Source organism: Pteropus medius, unplaced genomic scaffold (assembly GCF_902729225.1).
Source record: "Pteropus medius unplaced genomic scaffold, Ma_sr-lr_union100, whole genome shotgun sequence".
NCBI lineage: Eukaryota > Metazoa > Chordata > Mammalia > Chiroptera > Pteropodidae > Pteropus > Pteropus medius.
Genome location: NW_024355206.1, coordinates 5,949,347 through 5,976,541, shown reverse-complemented (window position 1 = coordinate 5,976,541; position 27,195 = coordinate 5,949,347). Strand labels below are relative to the sequence as shown.

At 49.0% G+C, this 27,195-nt stretch overlaps 2 protein-coding genes across 7 annotated transcripts in view; both read right to left on the bottom strand.

Moving 5' to 3' along the window:
• Positions 1-9,487, bottom strand: part of MTHFS (methenyltetrahydrofolate synthetase) — a 21,595-nt gene extending 12,108 nt beyond the window's left edge. The window contains exons 1-3 of one of the 4 annotated variants that reach the window (XM_039858409.1): positions 9,306-9,487; positions 4,996-5,257; positions 1,260-1,421 (exon numbers count right to left, since the gene is read on the bottom strand). In XM_039858409.1, the coding sequence (XP_039714343.1) occupies positions 1,288-1,421; positions 4,996-5,257; positions 9,306-9,428 (519 nt within the window). In that variant the 5' untranslated portion in view covers positions 9,429-9,487 and the 3' untranslated portion in view covers positions 1,260-1,287. Of the gene's footprint in view, positions 1-1,259; positions 1,422-4,995; positions 5,258-6,679; positions 6,769-8,938; positions 9,115-9,305 lie in introns of those variants that run through there. The other 3 variants (XM_039858410.1, XM_039858408.1, XM_039858411.1) reach the window with 3 other exon arrangements.
• Positions 9,488-10,906: 1,419 nt separating this feature from the next.
• Positions 10,907-27,195, bottom strand: part of BCL2A1 (BCL2 related protein A1) — a 47,009-nt gene continuing 30,720 nt past the window's right edge. The window contains exons 7-9 of one of the 3 annotated variants that reach the window (XM_039858388.1): positions 22,473-22,684; positions 20,699-21,936; positions 13,434-13,707 (exon numbers count right to left, since the gene is read on the bottom strand). In XM_039858388.1, the coding sequence (XP_039714322.1) occupies positions 13,600-13,707; positions 20,699-21,118 (528 nt within the window). In that variant the 5' untranslated portion in view covers positions 21,119-21,936; positions 22,473-22,684 and the 3' untranslated portion in view covers positions 13,434-13,599. Of the gene's footprint in view, positions 12,709-13,433; positions 13,708-20,698; positions 21,937-22,472; positions 22,685-27,195 lie in introns of those variants that run through there. The other 2 variants (XM_039858387.1, XM_039858389.1) reach the window with 2 other exon arrangements.

The following is a 27,195-nucleotide window of genomic DNA, read 5'->3' as shown; positions in this document are numbered from 1 at the left end:
TTTTTCTCTTCCTTGAGTCTTCCTACAGAATCTGGGCTTACTTTCTGGGCAATAAAGACGAAGTTTTCAAGTGGTGGAGTAACACAGTCCAGTTGCGTTTTAAGGTCACTTTGGCAGGAACGTGAAACTGAGAAGACACGTGTTTGGTGAAGGATGGCCAGTCAAGAGGTCGCTGCAATAACCCAGGACAGAGAATTAGACCCCAATGTTTGCCAAAATCATTAGAGGCAAAGGTGAAATTTCATTAACTGGAACAGCTTCCTTGAAACCGTCTCTTGTCCTCTTTTTCCAATGGAGAAAATTCTCTAACTCACTTTACTGGAAAGAATGTTATAATTCATCAAAAAGAAATATCACAGTCTTGTGGCCTTTCAAAATGCTATACTGAAGAATTTTAAAGATGATTTTTTCACTGCTGAAGGCATTCAGAGATAGATCCTTTAGGTGTTTGCCCATGCAGCAGCTGAGTAAGATGGAGGCTGTATCCAATCCGGGGATGAGAAGTTCCCTAGCCTGCGACGGGACTGTCCCATTAATCCCTGGGGGCAGAAGGTGATGTGGAGGGGCACAGAAAGATGGGGGGAGGGTGAGAGGGACAGACAGAGAGAGAATGAGCGGGAACTTGCTGATGAAGAGAGGAGAGGTAGAGGAAGAAAAAGCACATTCACGGTGGCATTTATTTACACACAGGTTTTCACCACTCTAGCTTGAGGTTTAAGGGTCAGACCAAAGTAAAAAGAATTTTTTTCTAATTCAAATTCCTCTTAAAATTAAAAATGCTGCCTCTTCTCTTAATTGGACATACACAGAAACATACATAAACCTAATAGACATTTTAATGTCTCAATTAAAGGTAATGAAATAAAAATTGAATTGGAAATGGAGTTTAAATATCTGAAGTTCTATATGTAGGGAGTTTTAAGTCACCTGGGTTAGTCCTTTTAATGATACTGAAGTGTTGAATAGTACATCCAATGAATCATTATGCTTGAATAGAACATTTAGCAGGCTAACTCATCTTGGCAAGAATAACAGCCCATAACCCCTAAGGAAGTATCTTTTAATCTTAATGGGTTGGGAGTTAACAAAAAGTAAATTACCACTCTCCAAAATGAGAATCTATTCTGAAGTTGCCACTGCAGAAGATAAAACAGACAATTCTGGAGCAGCTCCAAGGAAGCTATCATGAGTGCACTGATCATTCAAATGAAAGGCCCTGCTTTAAATGAAAGACTTGGCTCTTCCTCCTGTGTACTTACTTGAACATAAAATGACTGAAAAAAAGCTTCATGTTATGATCAGTGTACTTTTAGACACACAGGACTTAGTGCAAGTTCTTCCTTCGGAAAGTATAATAACGTTCCCATGAATACAATCAGCAAGGGTGCCTGTTCCATGAATAACCGTTTCCATGCAGTAAGCTGTCAAGAGAGAGAAAGAAGATGCAGGTGGCAAAACAGTCTTCATGAAGGAAGTGTTAAGAGAAGAAATGGCACTTCAAAGGGCACTGGAGTGGACAACAGGAGAAGCGGGTGACCGTGCAGTATTGTTAACGGCCTGCGTGTGCTTGGAGAAGCCCCTTGACCTCCCTGGGCTTCAATGAGCCCAAGTGAAAACGAGGACAACGAAGCGAGGACCGTAAGATGTGCTGTGCCTCCAACAGTCCTAACTCGGGGGCAGGGCGAGGTTGCCCAAAACTCCTGCGGTGGCGTGCACGATGTGCAAAAGCACATTCCAAAATTACAACTGCTTTGATTTATTTTTAATCTTGATGATTTATTTTGGGAGTTAAAATAAAATTAGTGAAGGGGATTTTTATGAAGCAAAAGAGACACGTGTTAAAGGTTTAGAAACATCTCTTCCAGTAAGAGCAAGAGCTGTTGCTATGAGTCATACTGAAATACCAAACCGTGCAGGATCTTGTAACTACTTATTTCTTGCTTAGTAAAAATTAAACAAACAAAAATGCTCACGGACACTTTGACAGTCATTTTGGGGACGGTGGTGTTAGTCTCCACAGAACGTTACCAGATAATACCCACAGACTGTGCTGCACGAAGCCAGAGGCTATCTGACTCAGGAGATGCAATAGGCTTTCGATCTAGGTATGCCTATGTGTACTCAGCAGCATCATCTCACCCCGGGCCTGGCAGCGACTCCGGTACGTGGCCGACATAGATGAAAACATAATCAGAAGGCAAAGAGAGAGTGGGCCCTACTGACACTGATCCAGCCATATTTAAAGCCAGCTTTTCTGTGGATTTTTCAGTCTTTGGACCAATAAAATCCCATTTTTTGCTTAAATCACATTGAATCAGATTATTTACTTTGAATGGAAAGATTCCTCATTCTGAGGATAAATTCGGTAAAGAAGCTCCTCACTTCGTTAACCAATTTGAGATTTTGCTGTATACATAATATGAAAATACCACATGTGAGATTTTTGCTTGGAAACTTATAATTGCAGCTCGGACACCAAAGCTCACTTTTTCTAAGCCACGATAAAGTGAGCAAACCAGAAAGATAAACAGGCTATGAAAGCTACGCCAGTGACAGTCTGAACTCTAATCAGCTCTTCCTGAACACGCAAAGCTAGATTTATGCCTTAGTGCTGAAGCTGCCACATTCTAAGCTGCTGATGCCAGTAAGAACCCCTGGTGCAGAATGTGGTGCTAGGTGATAACGACCGCAGAGACTGCCCACTGGAGCACTGCATAAACTGCAGCAGCGCCAGCTCCCAGACTGCAGTCGCACGGAACTACAGGTACCACCCCCCACCCCTTCACAGCCCAGTATCTGCAAAGAAAAATACGGGGGAAAGTGAGCCATCCAAACATAACACAGAGAACAGCCATGGAGGAGGGGAAAAGTGAACGACCAGGTTTTGGGGTCGACTTTTCTCTATTCAGGGTCAAGCCCTGAGCTTCTATATTGCTATTCTGGATATTTTCATTTGACAGTTGTATCTAGTTGGCGCACTTACTTGATTTATATATGTCTTCTGTCTGCCTAGCCATAGTGTGAGCCCCGTGAAGTTCTGGACCTAACACCGTGTCTGACACAAAGTAGATGCTCAGAATATATGTTAGAAATTATCAAAATGTTCAACACTTGGCTAGTAATGAGTTCATTGTGCAATGAATAATTCTGCCTTCCATGCTTAAAATTAATAATAATGACCATTTACTGAATAGCTCCAATGTGCCAAATGATGTGCTGAAAACCATTTATTTACATAAATGATTTAGCTCATCTATTTACACTGAATTTATCCTAACCAGGAAGTGTTAACTCAAGTAAGAGAAAAGATCATGCTTCTTCCTTACTCTTCCCATTACTGGACTTTCATAGAAACAGAACAAATGCATGAAGGCTCAGGGTGGCGCATCGTTGCTCAACCTGAGAAATACTTCCAGAAGGGGCAGAGCTGTTCCACAACGGCCACTAATGAATGAGCTGCCTCTGGAGGAGCTGAGTACTGGAGGACACCAAGCTGAATTTCAACTATTAGGCACATTATAGAGATGATGTAAGCACTGCAGGAGCCGTTAACATAGTCAACCAGAACCGGAAAGTATCCTAGGCCCCGCCCATGAGCCTGCGAGTCCGGAGAAGCAGCTGCATTAACTGTGAGCAAGTCCTGTCTTTCCTTATTTAAGAGCCTGGGCTACCCCCCAAGATATGCTACACTTATCTTAAAATGCTTGCAACCTTTCCTCTTGAAAATATGAAAGAGTTATGTTATGTTGGCATTCATCTGGTCTACAGGTGCAGGACATGTAGGAGGTAGATCTGAGTGCACCTTTGGTGCCTAAATATTCGCAAAGTGCAAGATTGGGGAATACAGGGAAAATTAAAGCAGCAAAGTTGATAATCCCCCCACTACTATGAGCCCTTGACTCTGCCGCCTCCTACCCCGTCATACGACTGATTCTGTGGTTTCTGGTGTTATGTTGGAAGGGAAACTACACATGTAGTTGGGAGACTACGTAAAGCTGCACTGCAGTATCTTTGCAACCACTTGAGTCTCGGTGAAAAAAATACACACCTCTGAGACGGCTTTGAGGCACTGCATTACAAAACGGTACCCTTAGCTTCATGTGCTTTCAGCTCTTTGACTGTTTGGTGCTGATTAAATCTCCCAAGTGGTTTGCTGGCCAGGGAAAATAGCACGTGTAAAGGTCCAGCAGGAGAGAAAGCAAAGTGGGGATGGGAAAGTGCAGGATATTCAGGTGGCTGGAATGTGGACTATGAAGTGAGGGAGTAGAAAAATGTGAAAATGGAAAAATAAACAGGGCCAAATCAGGAAGAGTCTTGTTATAGAGTGTTTACTTCAACCTAAGGGCAGTGGTCAGTCGCTGAAAGACTTAAACAGAGGAGAGAAGTGGTCAGATTTGTTAGATATCTTGTTTCAATTACCGTATAGACAATGAATTGAGAGAGAGGAGAGGATGCAAGACATTGAGAGGAAGAACAGTTAGGAAGCTGTTACCATAAGCAGACAAGAGAAGACGGTGGCTTAGACTGCAGTACTTAGCGGTGGGGTTGGAGACAGGTGGACAGATTCAATATGTATTCAGTAGGTAAAATCATCAGGACTTGGTAACAGACCACAAGTGGGGCATGAGAGAAAGAGAGGAGTCAAGGACGATCTTGAGATTTCTGGCAAGGTCAACTGGGTAGCTCACGGTACCATGCAGTGAGACACACATAGTAGTAGGGGTCGAGGGGAACGTGATTCTGTTTGGAACATGTCATGTCTGAGATGGCCACGTGACATCCGAGTAGAGATGTCCAGAAGGTAACTGACAGGTCTGAACGGGAGGTATAAATGCTCATTCGCACTAATAATAACGTGCTCATTAATGTACAGACCATAATTGAAATCGTGAGAAACGATAAAATTATTCAAACACGAGAAGTGGATCAGAGGTCTAACAACCCATCACGGTCTGACGGCATCTGAAGATGTCAATTCTAATACCACAGGCTCACCTGTTGACAAGGCCTCCTCCCGAACTTCATCCTCACCAGGCTGATAAATATTCCAGGATGTTTTGGGAAGTGAAAAAATTTCCTCGGGTGATGCTAACTTCACCATATCCATGTGATTGCTCTGGAACTGGTACCGGGGAATAAAGCAAGTTTTGCCTTGTTGAAAAATGTCCTTGATGATCTCTTCTGTCTCGATTTCATCTTGCATGCTCAGAAAGATGGAAATTCTTTTGGACTTTTGATACTGACTGTGGGCAATCACCTAAACGGAAAATGATGGCAATTACATTTTCCAAGATTATACTTTCAAAAATTAGTGACTCTTCTCAAGTTTTAACACTTTCTCCCTACTTTCTCAGCCTTCTCCAACTTACTTAAATATCAGGAAACAAAAACAAAAACAAAAACTCCAGCAGAGTGGTATAATGGGTCAACGTTGCATCCTGAAACCTAACTTTTGGTTCTGAACGCGACGCTTAGTTCTCTGATCCCTTTACACTTCTCTGGAACACCTACTTTGTAGGTGCGGAAATCATCATGAAGTCACTGTGGAGCCCTGTTGTCTATTCCGAGAACAGACAACATCTCCCCATTGTGGCAGTCTTCAGCCATCTCACACACCTCCTCTACAGTCTGCGTTATTTTAACTCTGAACCTCGGCTCCCACAAGCTTCTTCACTCCTTGGATTGTCAGGTTTCTCTCCTAAATTTTACCGATTTAAGCCCAACTCAAGACCTAACTTTTTCTGACTTCTGCAAAACCCTTACAACATTTAGAGTTAATATACAACTTAACATTTATATATCGTCAGGAGTTGATTACTATTTGTTTCATGTGCCTTAAATGTTATATTCTAATCAGTCTGTAAGCTCCCAGGAGGTAGAGAACATGTCTAATACTTCTCTCAGCTCTAATCACCTCCAACCTGTTTCCTAAAACTCTTCTGCTTAAATGAATGTTAAAATGTTCACAAAAATGGGAGGTGGGGAGACCTTACATTGACAAAGTCCTTCTAAAAGCAAGTGCCAAGCTTATGAGAAGGTAGATCTGGGTTAAAGAATCTCTTCATATTCCATTTAATCATTCATCAGGAGAAGGGGGCTGAGCTTTGCTTAATAGAGAAAAACAATGTCACGACTTCTCCAGACTCAGAAGTTAGCTCTCAGCTACCTTTCCCCCACTTCCTTTTCTGTTTTCTCATCTTCTGTGAGCTTAAGAGAAAAATATAGTGCAAAAGTGGCTTATAAATGTGACTGGCAGAAAAATACAGATTCAGATAGTCGAGCTTTCCTAATAAAAAAAGAACACAGAGAGTTTAAGTAAACAGTGCACATCAAACCAGTGTTAAGGAAGGAAAATAACTCCATCTTCTGAGAAGTTACCAAGCTGTTAGGCCTGAAATAGGCAAAGCAAATGTAAATGTGAAACCCTTGGGCAGATCTGGGCCTTCTGGCACCCAAGCACTATCTGAGGATGTTAAGTGTCTTTCTTGTTCTCTTTAAAGCAGAATATAGAAAATCAAGAGCTGAATAAGCAGTAATAAACATCAGTAAAAATTCACTGTGAGACTGTGCATACATTTATCTTCCTCAAATCTCATTTATGTGACAGTAAAGAAGAGAATAAGACAACAGAGATCTGACTAATTTCTGTAAGGCAGAAAGTGAAAGAGACAATATTTACAGACAAAACAGCAGCAGATCACAGCACTCAGAGATGGTGGTGGATGCAGGGCAGGCAGAATCCATTCCTCTTGTGGAACCTCAAAAGGACTACAAGAGGCAAAGCAAACCCCCATTAGCTATAACACCTCCGTTCATTAATATGTACAGACAATAAAGACTCATCAAACATGTTAGAAAATACAAAATAAAAAGATAATTAAAATTAAGATTATCAAAATTAAAACATTTCAGGAAAAAAACCTTAAAGGGAAAAGACAAAGAAATGGGGGAAATGAGGAAAAAATATTAAGACATAGAAACTCAATTTAGGATTTTTATTATTTGATTAAGAGGAGTTGCAGAAAGGCACAGAGGGGAAAAAAGTAAGCAAAGATATAATAAAGATACCAGTGTTGAAACTAAATAGAGGTTCTGGATGCTGAGCAGAACAAGGAAAAACAATTTTAAACTAGAATTTCAAACTATCAATTAAATACGAAGGTAAAGACATTTTCTAAGGTATAAAGTATTAAGTTTACCTCCAAAGATAATTTCTTAAAAAACAGCCTTTACTCAGAAGTGGAGTAGGAGAAAACTCTCAGGTAGTGGCTATGCAGTGCGCACAAAGGCAACCAGACCACAGCGAGCAGGGGGCTGCAGTGCTTTCAAGAAAGTAGATTTAACAGACACAATGAAAAAGGATCTATTGATAAGATAAAGGCATAATCTTGTTTTGCCAGAAATGAAAAATAAAGGTAACCAGAAACTCCTGGCCGAAAGTTAAAAGTTTATACTCCAAATAGGAACGAACTAAAACAAGGTGCAAGTTCGAGCAATTGCAGAGCATAAGGGAAAATATTTGGTATTGACACTTGAAACATTTCCTTCCTAGCATAGAACTAAAGGTTTTTCTTAGATATTCAATCACACAACTTGGTTCTACAGTGAATACTATCTATATAACTAAAATACAGTAAGTATTATTTACACAAATTTCAAATTTGGAAATCAGCCACATGAAATGCTCAACAATCATATAGAACAGAGTGCAAATATTATAAAATCTGACAATTTAAGCATAATGACATAGGTGTCAGAAATTGGCAGATGGCGTAGATGACAAAGTGGGTAAAAGGTCACTACTTTCCTCATCTTACTTAGTTGGGGAGTCAAGATATGGCACAAAGCTGAATTTCTTTACATTACTTTGCTGATAAATTTCCTAAATACAAAAATAGTTGTGTTATTAAGAATATGCTTTATTATTATTATTTTTTAATTTGGGGGAGAAAAGCATTATTTAATAGCATTACTAAACATGCACTATGGCAAAACATTCTTTTAAAAAGTCACAATACCTTGACGTTTGGGGCCTTGAACCATAAGTTGGACATGAAATCAATGGTGGGTTACAATCAGCATTTTTAAATGAGATAGAAAATATTAAATGAGATAGAAAATATTAAAGTCCTTTGTAAGAGCATTTGAGATGTTCCCCAGCACGTCAACAGTTTGGCTCAAGTGAATTCTTATAAGAAAAAAATAATAAAAAATGAAGTTCCTTGTGAAACATTATGTTGTAAAATATTTCTTATACGTTGAGACAGGATGTTGAGGAAGTCACACCATTACCTTGACTTAAAACGAAATTACTAAATTACAAATGGTGTCAGATGGGTGCCTGACTCATAGGGGTGATTTACTTCGTAAGTTACATAAATGTGTACACCGGAAACTGATATAACACTTATCACAGGAACTGAAAAGTAAATTTAAAAAATACATCGATTTTTCTATCCAACCACAATCAGGCTGTAGATACTTTTTGAAGAGGACCTTTTAGGAGGGGACCCGCTACGTGTCACGGTGGAGAAAACTGACACCACAAAACATGCCACCAATGGGCTCGTCCTGTGAACGGAGCGACACAAGGCTGCCACCCACAGACGCGTGGCCTCGCTCCGGCCCCCAATCTCTGCCCTCTGTCGCCTGGGGCAGCGCGAGCACGGGACTCGCTCCTCTTTCATTAATTAATCCAGACAAGCACGTCGCCGCCACGCCGCCGCCTCCGGCCAGCCAGGGACACGCTAGGCCCGAGGATGGGCCGCAGGCCGCGTCCTCGGCTCCCGCTCGTCCTCTGTCCTGCCTTCGCCCCTGAACGGTCCTCGTGTGACACAACTGCTTGTTTCCCGCCTGGTGTCGTGACAGGAGGGCCCGGCCTGCGCCGCCTGGGCCCGCGCCGCCCCCACCGGGTGCGCCTGCCCGCACCTGCCCTTACCTCGGCGCCTCGGTGGCCCCGCTGAGGAGCTCTCGCCACCACGGACGCCACCCCCCACCACACTGCCCTCCCCGGGAGGAAGGCGTCACCCCGCTGCTCTGTGACTAGCCCCGTCCTTCTCCCGGCGCCGCTCTGCTGCTGACGTCGTGCACCAGAGCGTCCCGACACGCGGCACAGGACGTGCGCGCGCCGGAGGGAGACGTGCGCACGCTGAGGGAGACGTGCGCGCGCCGGGGAGACGTGTGCACGCTGAGGGGGACGTGCGCGCGCCGGGGTTCTGCGCCTGCGCAGACCCGCAAGCCCGTGCCGCGCGACCGTGATCGCTTCGGCCCGGTTCGCTTTGGCCCATGTCCCGGCGGCCGCGCACCTTCTGGGTCAGGAGGCGGGACTGGCGCAGCCGCTCCTCGGCGCTCACGGCCCGCAGTCGCTGCTTCAGTTCGGCCCGCAGGCTGCGCTTGGCGCTGCGCACGGCCGCCGCCGCCGCCGCCATGTCAGGTGCGGGCCACCCTCAGGCCCCGTGGGCGTCGCTGGTCCGCGGCCCGAGAAGATGGGGAGGAGGGGGCGGCTTCCGGATCGCGGGCGCCCCGCCCCCGCCCCGCCCCCGCCAGGGCCTCGGCCGTCCCACGGGGTTGCAGGTGGAGTGGCTGGGTCGCTGCCCCTTCCCAAACAAGCAACACCGGTTCTCCTCTCTTGCAGGGCACCTTCGGGGACCATCTCCGTGCGCGGACAGGCCCCTGTGGGGCCGATGACCCCTCCCATGTTGACGGGGCAGAGTTCAACGGGTAACTAAGTGGAACTCTAAAATAATTGCGACTTTAGAGAAAATTGAGTAAGCTTTACGTCAATCAACTTTAGTCAAGTGGGCGTGGAAACAAAAAAACATTCAAAAATAGCGAAGGAAACACTGAAAACTAAAGACCACAGGGGAAACTAGCCCTTCCAGACATTAAAACGCACCGTAAGGACTATAATCAAAACAGTGTGGCTCCCGCTGCTTGAATACACAACCGGAGCAGTAGAACAAGAGGAAGCACAGAAATACACCCAAGGCCACGTGGAAATTTTGTATATGATAAAGGTGGCATCTCAAATCACTAGGACAAGCACGAGCTTTTTTAATAAATCACTTTAACTCAAAATGCATCAAAGGCGTAAATACAAGAGCTGAAACGAAACTATTGGAAGAAAACATAGGCATACATTGTCATTGCCGTGGATTGGGCAGTATAGCTTCTTAGTTGTAATGTTAAGGGTGGAAAATTTTCAAGTGAGCCAACTAGCTAGCTAACTCGGCTACAGGGAAGAAATATCTTTAGATACCAGAAGTTGTCCTACTTGCTTGTGTGTGGTTTAGGAAGTGTATTGTATAAGATATGAAGATGGCCAATGTCTGCTTCTGTGATCCATTTACTTGTTAATTAAGGGTGTTGTTCCGGGCAGAGATATGCTAACAGCCAACTTCCACTTCTGTAATCTGCTGGCTTATTCAGGAGACCACCAGGTCTTAAGCTTTATCAGCTGCCTCCTCTGAAAGCTCGGGGCTGATCTCCTCTAGCCCTTCGTGGTAGTCAGTCATCGGCCGGCTAATAAAAGCTCATAATTAATCTCAATTGGCTCCGTGGGTCTCAGAATCGTTCGCGCCATAACAGTAACACCGAAAACACAAGCAACAAAGGAAAATTCATCAAAATTAAAAACGTACGCTATCAAGAAAATGAAAAGATAATCTACAGAATGGGAGGAAATTATATATTTGGAAATCATATATTTAGTAAGGGGCTTGTATCCACTATATATAAAAAACTCTTGCAGCTTACCAGTAAATCACCGGATAGTCCACATTTAAAATGGATAGAGGGCTAGAATAGACATTCTCCACATAAAATATACAAATGACCAATAAGCACATGAAGATTTCAACTTTATTAGTCACGAGGGAAATGCAAACCAAAACCACAGATACACCACTTCACACCCACTAGTGTGGCTATAATAAAATAAAGAAAAAATAACCATATTGGTGACGATGTGGAGAAATTGAAACACTCATACCCATGGGACTGTAAAATGCTACAACATGGCTGGACCTTGAAAATTGTACGTTAAGTAAAAGAAGCCAGACGCAGAAGGCCGCTTATTGTACGATCCCATTCGTATGGAATGTCTAGAACAGGGAAATCCAAAGACAGAAAGTAGATTAGTGGTTGTGTGGGGCTGAGGAGTAGAATACAGGATTTCTTTGGGGGATGATGAAAATGTCCTAAAATTAGACTGAGGTGATGGCTGCACAGCACTGTGAATATACTAAAAACCACTTGAACTGTACACTTTCAAAAGGTGCATTCGATGCAAATTATATCTCCATAAAATACAAGAAGGCGATAAAAGAAACACGTTTCTGGGAAAAAAATACAGTAAGCATAAACCAGAAACTAAATGAGTGGGTAAGAAAAGGGTGGAAGGCATGGGAACATGGGAACGGAGTAGCAGTGATGAGGACAAGTTGGCTTTTCTCTGACGGCACTTTTTTGTCTCTCTCTGGCTCTGGGAGAGCCATGGTCATGTTTTACATACACACATGCAGCCAGGGTGTGGAGGGGAACCCAGAATGGAAATCCGAGCAGGGACAAACAAACTGAACTATATTGTAAATGGTTAACATAACCACCAGGGGGTGCAGAAGAAAAGAGCTTAAGCAACTTTAGAAAACAGTATTTTGACTGCATGTCGTAGGGCTGAAGACAAAAATAACTTCACGCAGATATTGCACTCTAGTTAGTACGTCGAGTTTTCATAGGGTTATCAATTGGCAATAGGGCATCTGCCACGTAGCAGGGGAAACCGCGATGCAGAAGAGTGAGGTTGGAGAGATGTTCCCGCAGAGGCAAGAAGGAACGGGTCTAAGAGACGAGTGCGGGGCTTGGACTTCGAACAACTGATCCGCTGTAACAGGAGGGAAGGAAAACATACCAGGTGCAGACGCGGCGTAGGTAAGTAAACACGGTGGGGAGGATATGTGGAAGTTCTCAGTGAAATAGGAAGCAAGGTCGGTGGGAATTAAATTGCCTACATAAATTGTGTTGCAAGTGTCTATAATAAACTCTTCCTGTATGTACATTCTGTTGCTCAAACGGCACAGTCATCAACCTTCGACTTTCAGCACAGTTTTGGAGTTGGGTTCTCATGGGTTTGGTTCTCATGTGAGATTTACTCTGGTAAGGCAATAAATGCCAGCCGTAGGCTCAGTCGGCCGTCTTGAAAATCCTTTGGTCCTAAGGCAGATGAATCGGAGAAACCCGTCAACGCTGTGGAAAAGTGACCTAGCCATCGGCCGTCCTCATGTTGTGCGCCTAAGAGCATCTTCCAGCAGAAATAGCCGCACGAGCTACCGCTTATGAAGGGTTTGTTTTATTTTCGTGTTTTCTGTGATTACACAAAGCAGCCTTTCCCTGTCAGCAGGCTTCCCCCTCTGCTAAGTTTCCAGATCCAAACAGTGACAATCAGTTTTAAGTTAGGCGCATCTACGGGGCGATTCTACAAGCCCAAGTGCTACTGAAGATAGGGAGCACCAGGAGCTCTCGTCAGCCGTCAGTGGGAAGTCGACTGACATGTCTAATAAAAGGGGAGGGCGAAGATACTCACCTGGCCGCTGAAGACCCATCAGTGGGGAAACCAGCTTCACCCAGCTGACCTTGACACGGTTTCGGCTTGTGAAAGGGATGAGAAGGAAGTAGAGGGTGTGAGCGGCACCACGCGATCGGCAGGAAGTTCTGCAGCGAGAGAGAGAGGGCTGGGGCAGAGGGGGCCAGCATGCGCTGTGGGTCCATGTGACCCACCCACCCGACTCATGACCTTGGACAAGTTTCTTCCTGCTTCTAAGCCTGTGTCCTCAAGAGTGAAATGGGGATAATACCTACAACTTTCTAGGAAAGGTCACGCGAACCCCAAGGGGCAGAGATGGTTGCAGGGGGTGGTGGGGAGAAGGAAGAACAGGCACGGTGCTCCCATGTTGCAGTCAAATTTGCTGACCTCGAAATTGGAACATGGGGTCCAACAAAAGACACAACTTTCTAACTTGCGAAATATTTTAAATGGAAAGTTTGACGATGGCTCAGCATTCAATCATCCTCCTGATTGTCTCTGTTCAAATTATCCCACTGAATCCTGCCTATCTGCCTGCCATATCCATCACTTCCCAATGGCAGGCCAGGGAGCGAAGAGTGGGTGAGGGAGAGCACCAAGGGAAAACCAAGCATCCGGGGTTCTGGGGCTGACGGGAAGGACGGGGCCGAGAGGGAAGTGGGGAGCAGACTCGACTGTGCAATCTAGACCAGTGACACAGACGAGGGCTTGGGTAATAGGCACGCCCTTAAGAAAATCCACCACGGGGCAGAAAAGATACCGCCCTCCAGGTCCTCATCCCCTTAATTCGATACCTGTCCCTGTATCGAGCTTATCCCTCAGCTGCACTCCCAGGCAAGACACATTACACAGAGACAGATACATATGATTTATTCATTAAAATGGGAATAAAATTTCCGTAGCTGGAACGTCAGGTTGCGTCATCGAAGTTGTTTAGAAGTAGAAGTACATGTTGGCAATACCTCTTGTAAGAGTCCAGAAAATTAGGTAGGTTTCACAATACAGAGTGTCCTTTTCGGTCAATAGTATTGCTTCAGGAGAGAGAGCATTTCACAGATCTTTCCTGTAACTTCCAGAAAAGTCATCCAGCCAGATCTGGGTTCAAACTTCTTTACAAAGCCATTTTCCTATGAGAATAAATTTAACACTTTAAAAATCAGTGGAGAGTAAATCCGCTGCAATTAAAAAGCAAAGAAACTGTCATTTAAATAATGCAGAGAGTTAATCCCCTCTGTTCTTTCACTAATTTTATTCTGTTCGTCTTCTTCATTGTTCTATCTCCGAGTCCAGGCCACTCCAGAGCAGCACCGTGCAACAGAAATACAGGGCAAGTCACATATGTCATGTTAATTTTTTAGCAGCCACATTTTTAAAAGGAAAAGAAATAGGCAAAATTAATTTTCAAACTCCGTTTGTCTAAAATAAGATGATTTCAACATGTAATCGCTATGAAATTTCTGAGATACTTGACGTTTTTGGTATCAGAGCTTTACAGTCCGACGTGTACTTCGTGCTCACGGCCGATCCTAGTACAGGCTAGCCGCATTACAACGGCCCAGCGTCACAGAGACTAGTGGCTGCCACGTTGGACAGCAGCGCTCGAGAGGGCAGTGTGTCATTTGCTCCCCTCTTTGGGCTGTCTGGCATCGACATACGCACCGTTGTAAACTCTAACGTGCTGAGTCATCGGAACTCGTAATAACGCCAGGTTAAACCCAGGCCTCCAAGCTATGAAAAGGTGGTTGTTTGTCTCTATTGCGGTTCATTCTCTTTTTGATCGGATATAGTGTGGACTGGGGACTATTTAATTAATGTACGACCCCAAATTACAGAGCATCCTCAGTATAAAGTACCTCCGAGATCGGCCAGCCTAATGCCCTCTTTTATTTTGACAAACGAGGAAACTGAGGCCAGAAAAAAGTTACCTAAGGTTACCCCACGTCTTAGTGCCTAGACCTGTCTGGGATGCAAACACTGTTCTGTTCACTCCACAGATTTCCGCATCACCACCAAAAGGATTAGAGAATTGCTAAAATAATTTTTTGAAATGTCCACCTAGTAAACATTTGCTCTGCCGCGAGCCAGCTCCAGATTCTGGGGTTATCGATGCCTTCACGTAGTACACGGCCTCGTGTGACTAAAACTAAACCGAGCATGTCCCTGAAGTCCGAAGACACTTGAAAGCTCTGTGGCATCTTGGAATGGCTTTTGGGGCAGATCGATACCAGTCGGGGGAATTTCCCATTTTCAAGGCTGCCCAGGAAAGCCAGCTTCTGACCGCGGAGTCGTGCTCCCACACGTGCTCCCACACGTGCTCCTCTCGGTCTTCACCTTCCCTGCTGCCCAGACGCACATTCCGGCCACACACCCCTTCGGTGACAAACTCCCACACTGATGGGGCAGCCAACAGCAATGTCTGTGATCACGTCAGGGATCCCCATCTGCTCTGACTGAGCAGCTAACATGGCATCTTATGTACATTCAACTACTAAAGTGTAAACAAGGCAAAAAGGGGAGAAATACAGCTATATGATTGTCAGTTTTAAAAAAAACCTATAAAAAACGAAAAGAACAGACTGGGAAAAGATTAACATTTACCATGAAAGAGTTCATTCAAATATCAAGAAAAATCAAGAAAAAACAAGAAAAATCAAGGCCTTAATAGTTAGAAAGGCAAAGGCTATTAAAAAGAGAAATATAAAGCATTAACAAGTACGTGGGAAAAAATTCAATATTACGAGCTGTTCAATAAATCCACATTTTTCTACAACCTTACTGTTTTTTAGACCTATTAAATTGGCCTCGTTTTGTTGAGTCTATTAAACCCTCAAAGTCATGTGGAGTGGCACCACCCAGTGCTGGTAAAACTGCTGTGACTTATGTATACTTATACTCATGGGTAAGTAGGGTAACTGCACCCATACTGACGTGGTGGCTGACGTACGCTCACGCGATTGGGAACTGGTTAAGTAAATGATGACACTTAACCCCGGTGGAATACGCTGCAGACATTACAAATGTTATCATGGAACATGTGGGAGGTCGAAAATATCTAACACGATGTCCCAGGAAGACACTCTTGTATATTCCTCAACTGTAACTGCATATAAGGTCTGCATGCAGCTTTTTCGGGTGGTGGGCGTGATTTTTCCTCTTTCGAAAATATTTTCTAATGATGCTATTTGTATCTTAAAACCGTTATGTAAAAATAAATATACAAAAAAGCATTCGCTATGCCGTCCGTAGTGTAGTATTTATACGAGGATGCCCAGATCTGGTTGTTTCTGGAAATAGTTTATTAAATTCAGCTACTTTGGTTTCAAGAAAGCCGAAAGCATAAAATAACATCCTGTATCATAATGCAAAGAAAATAAGCCCCTTGGGATTTTGTTTTCAGCTGCGGGGGGACACCACAGCTTATTCCCACTTCTCTAGCGATCACGCGTTCATTTCTTCATTCACGTACTCGGTGACTGAGCACCGAGCACATGCCGGGAGACACCGGTGCACTAAACACACAGCGCTCCGACCGTCACAGCCTAAATGCCCGCCACGGAGGCCGACGATGGACGTGAGAGCAAGTAAACATGGAATGTGGTGTCCAGCAGTACGGATGGTCACAGAGCATTAGAGCAGGGCCCAGCGGGGAGGGTGGCAGTGCGGGACTGAAATGGGAGGGTGCAGGGGACTCCTGTCGGGACATGGCTTTGGAGCACACACCTGAGTGGACGGGAGAAGGGGGCCATGCAGACTCCTTGGGGGGAGAAGAGTCCGGGCAGAGGCGATGGCAAGCGCAAAGGCCCCGAGGGGAGAGAGAGCGTGCTTGGCTCACCCAGAGGCTGGATGAGAGGGGCTCACGGAAAATGCCCCCCGAGAGGCGCACAGGGACCAGGTCACGTTGGGGGGGCTTCGTGCGCAGCGGTCAGGACTCTGCCTTTTTGCAGAGTTCGCAGGATGAAGAGGGTTTGGGAGGGTCTGCATCAGGCCAGGACGTGGTCTAATGCAAGCCGTGAAATATCACTCTGGCTGCTATGTGGAGAATGGACCACAGCAGGGCAAGGGCGGAGGCGGCAGGATCCACGGATGGACTGAAGGGAGCTGAGCTGGGGACGCCGCCCAGTGTTACAGAACTGGCGGTCAGGGAGCTTTCCTGAAGGACCCAGGGGACACCCGAGTGACATAGCTCTGAATGTTCCGTGAAACGACTTAAAATCTCATGTGAAAACTCAAAAGAAATGTAAGAAGAATTTGGCCCCAAAATCTGTCGTCAGAGGCTCTGCCAGAATACGTTAGATTGTATCACTTCGCTGCTAGATTTAACATCTTTCGGAAATGTCTTCCCCAAACTGAACACTTAAGTCAATTACCTGCATGTCTCTTTTTGTCCTTTTATTTGCCTCAAATGGACCAGATCATCATTTAGAGTAAGATGATCATGCTCCTCGTGACTCAGGCTGTCACCTGCTGGTTGCTCAGAGAGCACCAACTGACTGCACGTCCCTGCTCTCAAAGGGGTTTTCTTTTAGTGTTAGAGTGGCTTTAAGAATTACATATTTAAACCTCCTGGACTTTCCGAGCCACACTCCATCGTGTTACTGTATTTGACGGTTTACAAAGCACTCTTCCAGAAACGGTCTTTAGTCTTCTGACCTCCCTTCGAAGGTAGGTATCATTGCCACGGTATCACATCACATCATGTCAGTCACGGGGGCGTCGCGTCGCCCGGTCCATCGACGGGAACTGGTGGGGCGCCTCCTATGCAACGCGCCCGACGCCCAGCACACCGTGCAGGAGCGGACCTGACTCCTGGGTGGAGCTCAGGCTGCGTGTCCCTCCCTCTCCCCCAGCGCGGGCGCGGACACGGGGCTGCTTTCCTGCAGCGGGGAAGGGGGACAGCCGCCTGCGGCGAGATGAACCGATCGCCTCGGGGACAGTCTAATGGTTCCTGAGAGCCATCTTCGCCTCACGAATGCCGAGGCAGCTGGAGGATAGCTCGCGCCCTCCCGTCAGACCGTGAGAGCGCCCAGCCGTCCTCGGCGCTTCAGATCCGTGGAGGGGACGGGAGGCAATGACGGTAAAGTGGAAGAGGCATAGAAAGAGAGACGAGAAACAGAAAACAGAAGAAGGAAGGAAGGATGGGAAGGGGACGGAACGTCGAGCATGCCGATGAGATGAGAAAGAATGAATTAGGGAATCAGGAATCCCGCCGTGCATAGCGGGCATCCACACTGCCTCGAGGGCATCCGTTTTAGACGGTGACGAACATCTAACTGTAGTTGACCATATAATTGATGGCGATTAAATGTATTCGGGAGCGTCAGGCAACACTACTGTGAATAATAACAAGGATGGAGTATTTATTTGCAGACACTGTTCTTGGTGCTTTATCTATAACGAACTGATTGCATCCTTCACTGGTCCCAGGAGGAAGATGGCAGCCGTCTCCCGGAGGAGGAAATGAGGCTTGGAGAAGGGGCTTGTGTCATCACGCAGGTAGTGAGTGCTCCGGCCTAGTAAGGAACGCAGGTCCTGCGGCTGCAGAGCAGGCGCTGTGACTGTCTGCGCTGTCCCCACAGCCCACGTCCTTGAGCCAAAAGTTTCACGAGGTCTCTGGGCACATTTACAATTTACTTAAATAAAGGGTATTCTCCAGTTGTAGCTGGAGTCCGTGGCAAGCAAATGTGGACAATTCACAGGGCGATGGAGCATGTGCTTTGTAATCGGTCATGCATTTTGAGGGTTTTTTTTTTCAGGACAGTGGAAAGAGAAGCTAATGCTGGTGTCTTGATAAGTTGCAAAATGCCTCTCTACTGTCCTTGTCTTCCTGTGGGCTACCTGACTCTAGCAGCACAGGCACGTGACTGTGCCCTTTCTCCCGAAATGAATCATTCTAGAGTAAGTCTATTCCTTTGAGCAGATCTGTCAACAGCGCCGTGAGAGAAGGCACCAGTCTGCCCGGCCAGTGTGTCCTGACTCAAGGTCTCAGGGGCGCCAGGAAAGGAATGTTGAGGTTCTTTTGAAATGACATTTTAGAGTGTTTCCATCCCGCCTCACACCTGTTACTCAGGTGTCAAAGTCGAGAGCGTGAGTTCTGTCTAAGGACTCTGGGAAGGCTGGGTGTGCATGTGCGTGTGCACACACGTCTTCCTGAGGCAGGCTCCCCTGCCACACTTACACTTACCCCTGTGCCTCCCTGAAAGACGAGGACGCTTCTAGAAGTTCTCAGAGGCAATTCCACACCTCTGCTGATCACGAGTTCCAGGAGCTCACACCATTTATTGTTAAGAAGTTATATTTTTAAGTAATGTTGCTGTCGCTGTGTCCCAGGTACTTTACTGGGCATTGGGAAGAGTCCAGAACAGGGAGCCCTTACCAACGAGCATTTCTTTCCAGGCTCACGCGTGGGCCTCTGTGCTAGGGAATGTCTGCCTTCGCTCGAAAGCTACACAGCACAGCTGAGCTTCCCACGGGCCCTTCGGGACCCCTGCCCACAGCCAGCAGCAGGAAACATGACTTAATACCTCACATGCTTCACCTCACCCCAAGCCAGTCTGGATTAGAAAAAGAGTTCCAGGAAGAAAAGGTGACTGAGCAGGGGGAGTGGTTACAATGAGCCCCATCATTACGCAGGAGAGCCTCAGACAAAAGGCAAAAGAATAAGAAATGTGAGTATGTCAAGTTTTCAAACTTTTACAAAGACTGAAGACATCTACAGTTCTAAAAGATGGAGAGCGAATTAGAACACATCTGCTACCTATATAAAAATAATTTCTATCGAGACTATTCAAAGAATTCCTACAAATCAGTGAGAAGACTAAGGAAAATGGGCAAAGGATATAAATAGGCAATTCCCTCAGTAAGAACTGCCCATGGTCAATAAACCATTGATCAATACGAAACGCTCAATACGAAAAGATGCTCAATATGAAAAGATGCTCAACCTCACTGGTAATCAAGGAAACAAGAATTAAACACCTAGATAATGAGACATGTTTTTTAACCGACAGAATGGGGAACTGATGAGATGGCCACAAGGTAGTCTGAGTCAGCCGGGGCCAGGGAGCCGTCCTCACACCCCGCCGAGCGGTGATGGGGTTGCTACTTGGTAGAAACGCTTTGGAGGCCAAGGGTCCAACAAACTGAAAAATACACGTGCACCATGCCAGTAATTCCACATCCCGGTATCCAGCTTAGAAAAACAGACGCACGCACCGGGAAGACATGAACAAAGACAGTCAACGAAGCGTTGTTCGTGAGAGTCAACTCTGGAAATAACCTAAATATCCACCGGCCAAAAAGGCCAGACATTCAACAGCATTTGCACACAACAGCACGTATGCAGCACTCCTTAAAAAGTACTATTTTTAAATAGCCTTGGTTGAAAAAAAGCAGAGTGCACTATTTATACGTGGGAAAAAATTTTCCAAGGCAGTACTAGGCATATTTTCTATGGCTGTAGTTAATAGCTAGATTTTGCATGTAAAATAATTGATAACTGGTTACCTCTGGGGAGAAGGAAGGGCAGGCCAGGATTGGGGGTTGGGGAGAGGATCCATGGGGACACAAGGCTTTAAAAAAGCTAAATATTCACTGTGTTGGGATATGAAGCAAGTTATCTGCTGTGAAAGGCCCCTTAACACGAGTTCTCACACAGGCCCCACACGTGACCCTGGGTTTTTGAGGCATTAATAATAACGTGAATTTTTATTTGGAAATTCTTGAATAAAGTTTCTTTCTGGTGGTGGTGCAGTACCTTGTTTTTTTATCGACAAGCTTTAACAGCCAGAATTTGTTATGTTAGGAAACTAGGGAAAAAATCTATTTGTAAGCCCCGAACTTGCAAAAATTTGCACCTGCCTTTTGCAACATAACAAATAACCTAAATACAACAGTGTCTAATACCAACTCTTCCGGCACTAAGTCTCTGTTGTCATGACGACCCCAGCAAACGTTACGTTCTAGACCAGGCTCTGCCCTGCCGACTCTGAAAATGGATTAGAGAGGTGTTTGAAAATACAAGCCTTACGGGGGTGCGTGTACACACTCTCTCAACTGGCAAGGAAACGCAATTCCTATTCCAAGGGAAAGAACAATGAAGACGACTTCCGTCACACATACCCAGCCTCCGTTCTGTCGTATCCACTCTCCCGTGTTTTTCGCTATGAACTCGGCGACGAAGTAAGAAATCTCCTGGTGAGGATCCACGTCTGGGCCCATCCGCTCTTCGAGCAGTTTCTTGATGAGGATGCCTTCGAAGGCGAATATGGTCACAATCCTCCCCCAGTTGATGACGCCGTCTTCGAACTCCTTCTCCATCACCTGATTGAATATTCTTCTGGCGGTATCTACGGACACAACATCGAAATTGTCCAAGCACGGTTTCAGACTCCTCTCCACTTCCTTCTGGACTGAAAAAGCCACCTCTTGTAACACCCTGGAAGCTCTGCTGGGCCCAGACCCGGGCTGCGGTATCTGCAGGACGTGCTTCAGATAGTCCTGGGCCAGCGTGTGGATGTAGCCGAACTCGCGGTCCATCATCTTCTCCCTCTCGAGCTTGTTCCCCGGGCAGTGGCTGAGGCAATCTGAAGCCAAAGCTCAGAGCGCGGCGGGACGTGCCCCACAGGACACCGGGGGCTGGCGGAATTTCTGCTTGCATCACGCAGTCTCCTCCCCGCGAGGTACTTTCGTGAGTAGGCTCTGTGTGTGAAAGTAAAAGCTCCTCATGTGAAAGAGGAAAATTCTCTGACAGGCCACTTCCTCATCCTGCCAGCTGTTAATTCAGCTTTTGGTCTTGAGTACAAAGATGTGGAGGAACCGGAATCCCCACGCGCCGCCGGTGGGAAGCAGCGCGCCGCGGCTGCGTGAGAGCCTGGCTGCTCCTCAGAAGGTTAAACGCAGACGTACCGCACGACCGGCCAGTCCGCGTCTAAGTACACGTCCCCAAAAGAACAAAACAGGAGCGCAGACGAATCCTAAACACCGATGCTCACAGCGGCGTTGGGTACGACAGCCAAAAGGTGTCGATGACCCTAAGGTCCGCCAACGGATGAACAAGCCGTGGAATACGGTGCTGACACACACTACGGCGTGGATGAATCTCAGAAGCGCCAGGTGACGAGAGCCAACACGTGAGATGTTCATAATCGGCAAAGCCACGGAGACAGACAGCACACGGGTGGCTGCCGGGGCCACGGGGCGGGACCAGGAACTGCTCATGAGGCACAGGGTTTCGTGGCGTGATGAAAATGTTTGGGGGTTCATCATACAGAGTGGGGGTTACACAGCGTTGTGAATGTACTGAACGCCACTGGACTGTTCGCTTTAAAATGGGTCGTTTTATATTATGTGGATTCTACCTGCCAAAAAGAAGTCTTAGGCGCAGCCCCGTGCCTAAGTGGATTAACGAAAATTTGGAATGGAGGCTCAAACGCCTGGGTAATGGGGAGGGCAGGGACGTGGAGGGGGAGGCGAGGGGGGTGTCTCCTGTCTCTACTTCCTATTTCCTCTAGAACTTCCGACAGAAAACGGAGTGCTGCTTTAACCCGACGCCCTTGATTCAGGAATTGCCCAACGTGCGGATGAGAAATTAGGGCACCAGAAAGAGCACTCTGCTTGGAGGCAGAGGGCCCCGATGTGGTCCCAGCCAAACCCGTGTGCCCTGGGTGTGGAACGTGAGACAGTGCAGACCTTGGAGGGCCACAGTGAGGTGAGCGAACGGCCACGCCTGGAACCAGGTGGCTGCTCGGTCCACGCTAGCGCCCGTCACTCTCTCGCGGGCTGACAGACCAGGCTCCCCCGCAAGGGCGTGAGGTAAGTGCAGCGAAGTGCACACCTGCTGTCTCTTCAGCTTTGGCGGCCATTCTGGCAAAGGTGGAGGACACGGCGAACTTACCGGCTAAGGGCAGTGCTGGCGACTCGGGGCGGGTTTCAGGTCTCACCAGGCACATGGCGATTACGGCAGTTGGGGACGACACCCGGCGGCCGGTGCTGCTAGCAGGCGTGGGGAACAGGAGACCTCTCGGCGTCCCTGGAGAAACCGCTTCGCTGGCTTTTTCTGTCCACGTGTGGAATGACGGGTTCTTTGCATCAGGGTCTAATGAAGAGCTGCAAACGGGAAGAAAAGTCACACACGACTTGTATTTCTGAACTATTGCCAAGGAGCCAAGGAGAAGCGGAGCTGCTTGGCGTGCTGGTTAGCAGGGCACTGCGCGACCACGCACGCGCTCTCAGACCTCCTCCCGCGGGACGGAGCTGGCCAGGGCCCCCGCGGCTCCGCTCCGCACCCCCATGGGCTGCACCGCAGGCCGACCCCCGAGCACGGCCGAGCAGGGCCGGTGCGGAGGGTGCTCCCGGAAGCCAGCCTCCTTTGAAGGGTGACTCTGACCCCAGAACCGCCTCAGCTTTGTGGGGGCCGTCTTAGCTTGCACCGCAGTCCCGGGCTCTCCGTTCCCGCCTCCCTGCCTTCTCTCCTTCGGCGAGCTCGGCCCTGCGCTGTGGGCGGACGGCGCCCCCGGCTGCTTCCAGCACCCTGCCCATCTTCCCTCCCAGGCACTTCCCCTGAGAACTCGCCCGCCCCGTTCTCCCCCGGCACCATCTTCCCGGAGCACTGAACCGGCATGGGACCTGCAGAGAGCGAAGGTGCACACGGACATGTGGCCAGGCCTCTTCTCCAAGGCCTCCCTGGGGAAGCCCTCTCGCTCCCTCCGAGGCTGTGCCCGCGGGCCCACGGGAGCACGGAGCCAAGAGCAGGCAGCTGTCCACCTCGGATCACCATCGCGTGTCATGAAAACCACGGAGAGGATGGGAAACCTGTCTCCTCCTCCCTCGCACTTCCTGGCGGTGAGTTTCTAGAACAATAGTAACGCGTGCAGTTTAAAAGCTGCAATGCCAGGGTCGCCCTCTTTTCTCTCTTGCCGATGCCCAAGCCTGGACCCCGGGAAGGCAGGGGGCTGGTCCTTGCTGGATCGGTGAAATGTGCTCAGATCACACTGGGGCCGAGCACGTTTGGGGTCTATGTTCCTGACCTGCTGGATCCATAAAGGAGTTGCTTTAAAAACTCTTAAATAGTGTGGTCGGCTTTCGTTTATTTTGGAGAGTTCCCAAATAATCCCTTTTCACAGACGGACAGGAGACAGAAAGCCAAGATCTTTGCAAAAACACCGGGAGGCGCGAGGCGGGCTGCAGGGCAGGGTGGGACGGAGGTGAGCGGCTGACCAAGAAGCAGGCGTGAAGATGCAGGGCAGTCTCCGTTCTCACTGTGAGCGGGGACTGTGTGCACCAGGGCCTGTCTATGGGTCACAAGGACCCGGACATCGTCCCCCAACCCCAGCCACTCTGTTCGCATGTGGAATTTTGTGTGAGATTAGGGGGCTGCCCCAGAAAGGCTAAGGTCCGGAGCCAAACGTGTATTCGGTTACTCCATAAGCTGCGGCCGAGCGCTGGGGTTGTGAGGTGTGGGGGACGAAGCTTCTGCCCCTGGAGAATGCCGGTCTAGGGGAGACTGCTCCACGTCGCCGGGGGTCGGAGGGACTGCGGAGCGAGCAGCTGCAGGACGTTGCTGCAAGACAGCTTCAGGGCGGGGCCCTCCTGGAACCCAAGCCAAGGCCATGCAGCGGGCCTGAGGGCACGTGGTCTCCCAGTGTCTGCACAGCTCTCTGACTGTGGCGCTCCCGTGCCCGTTCGGCCCACGGGGCTCTGCCGGAGAAGCGTGGAGCCCTGCCAGGGGCTCGGGGAGCCAGCAGCGTTTCCCACGAGAGTGACAGTGACGAAGGCAGGGACCGTGCTAAGAAGGAGCGGCTCCGGCGGTGACGTGCCCCGTGGCAGCTGTCATCACACGCACGCCCCGCAGCCTCAGCTCTACTCACCGTGCTGACGCCACCTGCCACATCTGTGCCCGGTGCCGGTCGCCTGCCACTCCCGCCAAACCAGCCCCCAGAACAGAGGCTCAAACCACCCCACACATTCTGCCCACGGGCGTGAAATTCGGGGGTCCTCCAAGGGGGGCCGGCCTCTGCCCCACGCCTGGGGGTCGCTGGGATGCCCGCTGTAGCTGGGCCGGAACCGCTGGGCGCCGCACGGTTCTCCGGCACGGTGAGCGACTCCTGGCTCCCCTTCCCACGTGGTGGCTCAAGGTGCCAAGAGCAAGTGTTCCCGTGACACGCGCAGGAGCCAGACGGCCTTTCTTAAACCAGCTGAGAGCTCACATCTGTCACACTGCGCCGGCAGAAGCAGTCACACGCCTCCCCGGAGGCGAGGGGAGCAAACAGCCAGCTTTTACTGATGAGAGGAGCGTCAAAGAACGTGTGGCCACGTTTTAAAACTGCCACAGCGTGCGACTTCCATGCAAGGTCACCTGCACGGTCGTGCGGTTTAACCAGCGCCACCTTCGCACAATCCCTCGGGATGGTGAGTCAGGGAGGCAGCTCCGATCTTGAGGGGACCCAGGGAGCACTCCGAAGCCAGCCCACCCGCTGTACTGCCACCAGGCCACCCCCGGACCTGCACCCTCTGGGGACGGAAGTGTCCCACGTGGGCTGAGGGGTAGATCTCGGTCCTCTGTCACTAGCCCACTCCCTGCTCCAACGAAGGAGCAGAAGGCAGTGACTGACTGAGGGTCAGTTCTGATGGGGACACGAGGGAAGGACCCCGACACATCCCTGGCTGACGAGTGGCCAAAGGGTCCCACCGCTGAGACAAGGGTCCTCGGGAGCGTGACCTCACAGGCCCCACTGAGGTCAACTTCCCTTTTCTCCAGAGGTGGAGCCTGGGCGGAAAGTTGCTGGGGTTTCGGCTGCTGCAGAGGCGGCGGCTCAGGGGAACTCCCAGCCCTGGCTCCTCGCTCCTCAGAGCTGAGCACGGCCACTTCTCATCTCTGAGGCCCGGCCAGGGCAAGTCCTCTGCAGAGGACGATGGTCTTCAGTGGTGACTCGGGGGGGAGGGCACGATGTGCACAAGAAGCCACCTGCATGCCTGTCCTCTCCTCTGGTCCAGCGGGCCAAGCCTGGACGATCACAAAATGCAAGGGGGGCAGCCCGCTCCCCATCAAGAAAGCCAGTGGCCCGATGCGACGAGGCACCTGGCGGGAGCGGGCTTTCTATCTGAGGAGACGAACTTCCAGGAAATCCTCTGTGGGCACAAGCAAGCGGGACTTCCCCCAGTCGTCCTGCTGCGTCTGGGGGCAGGAGCACCTGGTCGTGAGCCGAGGCCGGGAGGGAAGGACACGTGTCGACAAACGTGGCGCGGGGGGTAGGATGTTTAAGCTAAGGTTGTAGCGGCAACGGGGAGACGGAGGAGGAAGGAGTGGGGGAGGCCGAAACCGTGCGTGGTCCCACGCAGACAGAGCATCCGAGCGCACCACGTAACGATGCACCGATCCGCCCCTCGGCCTCTGCGCACCTGTGTGCAGGTGTGCGCTCAGCCTAGTCTTCCCGCACCCTGTCTTACTGGAACACCCTGTGCTCGTTTCGTCCACCAGCTCAGGGAGCTCCTCCCCACACTCCAGGGGGTGCTCTGGCTGGACGCTGACCCTGGGGGCTTCCCCGGCTCCGGAGCGGGGCCCCTCCTTTTCCCACCGTGTCTCCAAACCCTCTCCACCGAGCCAGGACACCGTCAGCGTGCGCCCCCGCAGTAGTCTGCGCCTGCGAAGTAGCAAAGCTCAGTGTAACTGTAACTTCGCATGGCGGCTGCTCTGCGGCCGGGACCCTCGGCTCGACTGCAGACCGGCCGCGCTGCCAGGCAGAGGCCGCCTCACTTATCTCTGTCCCTCAGAAGGCCCAGCACAGAGCTGTGCACGACAGACAACGCTGGACTTGCTCTCAGCCCCGCCGACGCCATGTAACTCACATGTGGTCCGCTCCACCGCCAGGCTGATGCCACGGCAGAAGCTGAACCGGTTTCTCTGTCAAGTTTCCCTCAGCAAAGCGAAAGCAAAATCTCTTCCCAAATGTCACCTTGGGGGAAGTCCACGAGAAATGCCGACTTGAATAGGACCTTCGAGTGATTCGGGCAGAGGGCGCTGGACTTTTCCACTACCCTAAACGAAATGGCAAAAGAATCAACCCAAAAGAAGGAAGCAGAAGTGTGCTGCCCGTGACGGCGAGTGGCATCGGGCCCACGGAGGGCAACTCTCTGTGGCGGCCAGGAACTCAGGACACCTTCCCCACAGGGCAAGGCGCAGAGGCCCAGGGCCTGCACTCGGCCACGCAGCATGGGCGCTTCGCTTGGGTACGTGCCCAGCAGTGGAACTGCAGGTCGTGTGAGTGGGCTTTTTTTTTTTTGGTAAGGTTGAGCTTTAATTTTTAGAAACTGCCCAACTCTGCTCCAAAGTGATGGTACCATTTTGTGCTTCAGTCAACACAGAAGGGGCCCAAGGACCGCACGTCCTGCCAACACTGGTGCTGTGGTCTCTTAGTGTTCGTTCCGTGACTGCATAGTGACATCTCATCATGCTTTTAATTTGTGTCTTCACGACTAATGAGGCTGAGCATCTCTTTGTATCTGTTGGCCATTTGTGTACCTTCCTTTTGTGAAGCCTGTATTAAAATTTTTTGTCCATTCATTCAGGAAAACGAAAACAAAAACAAACTTGGCATGACTGTCCCATGAGGAAGGGATTT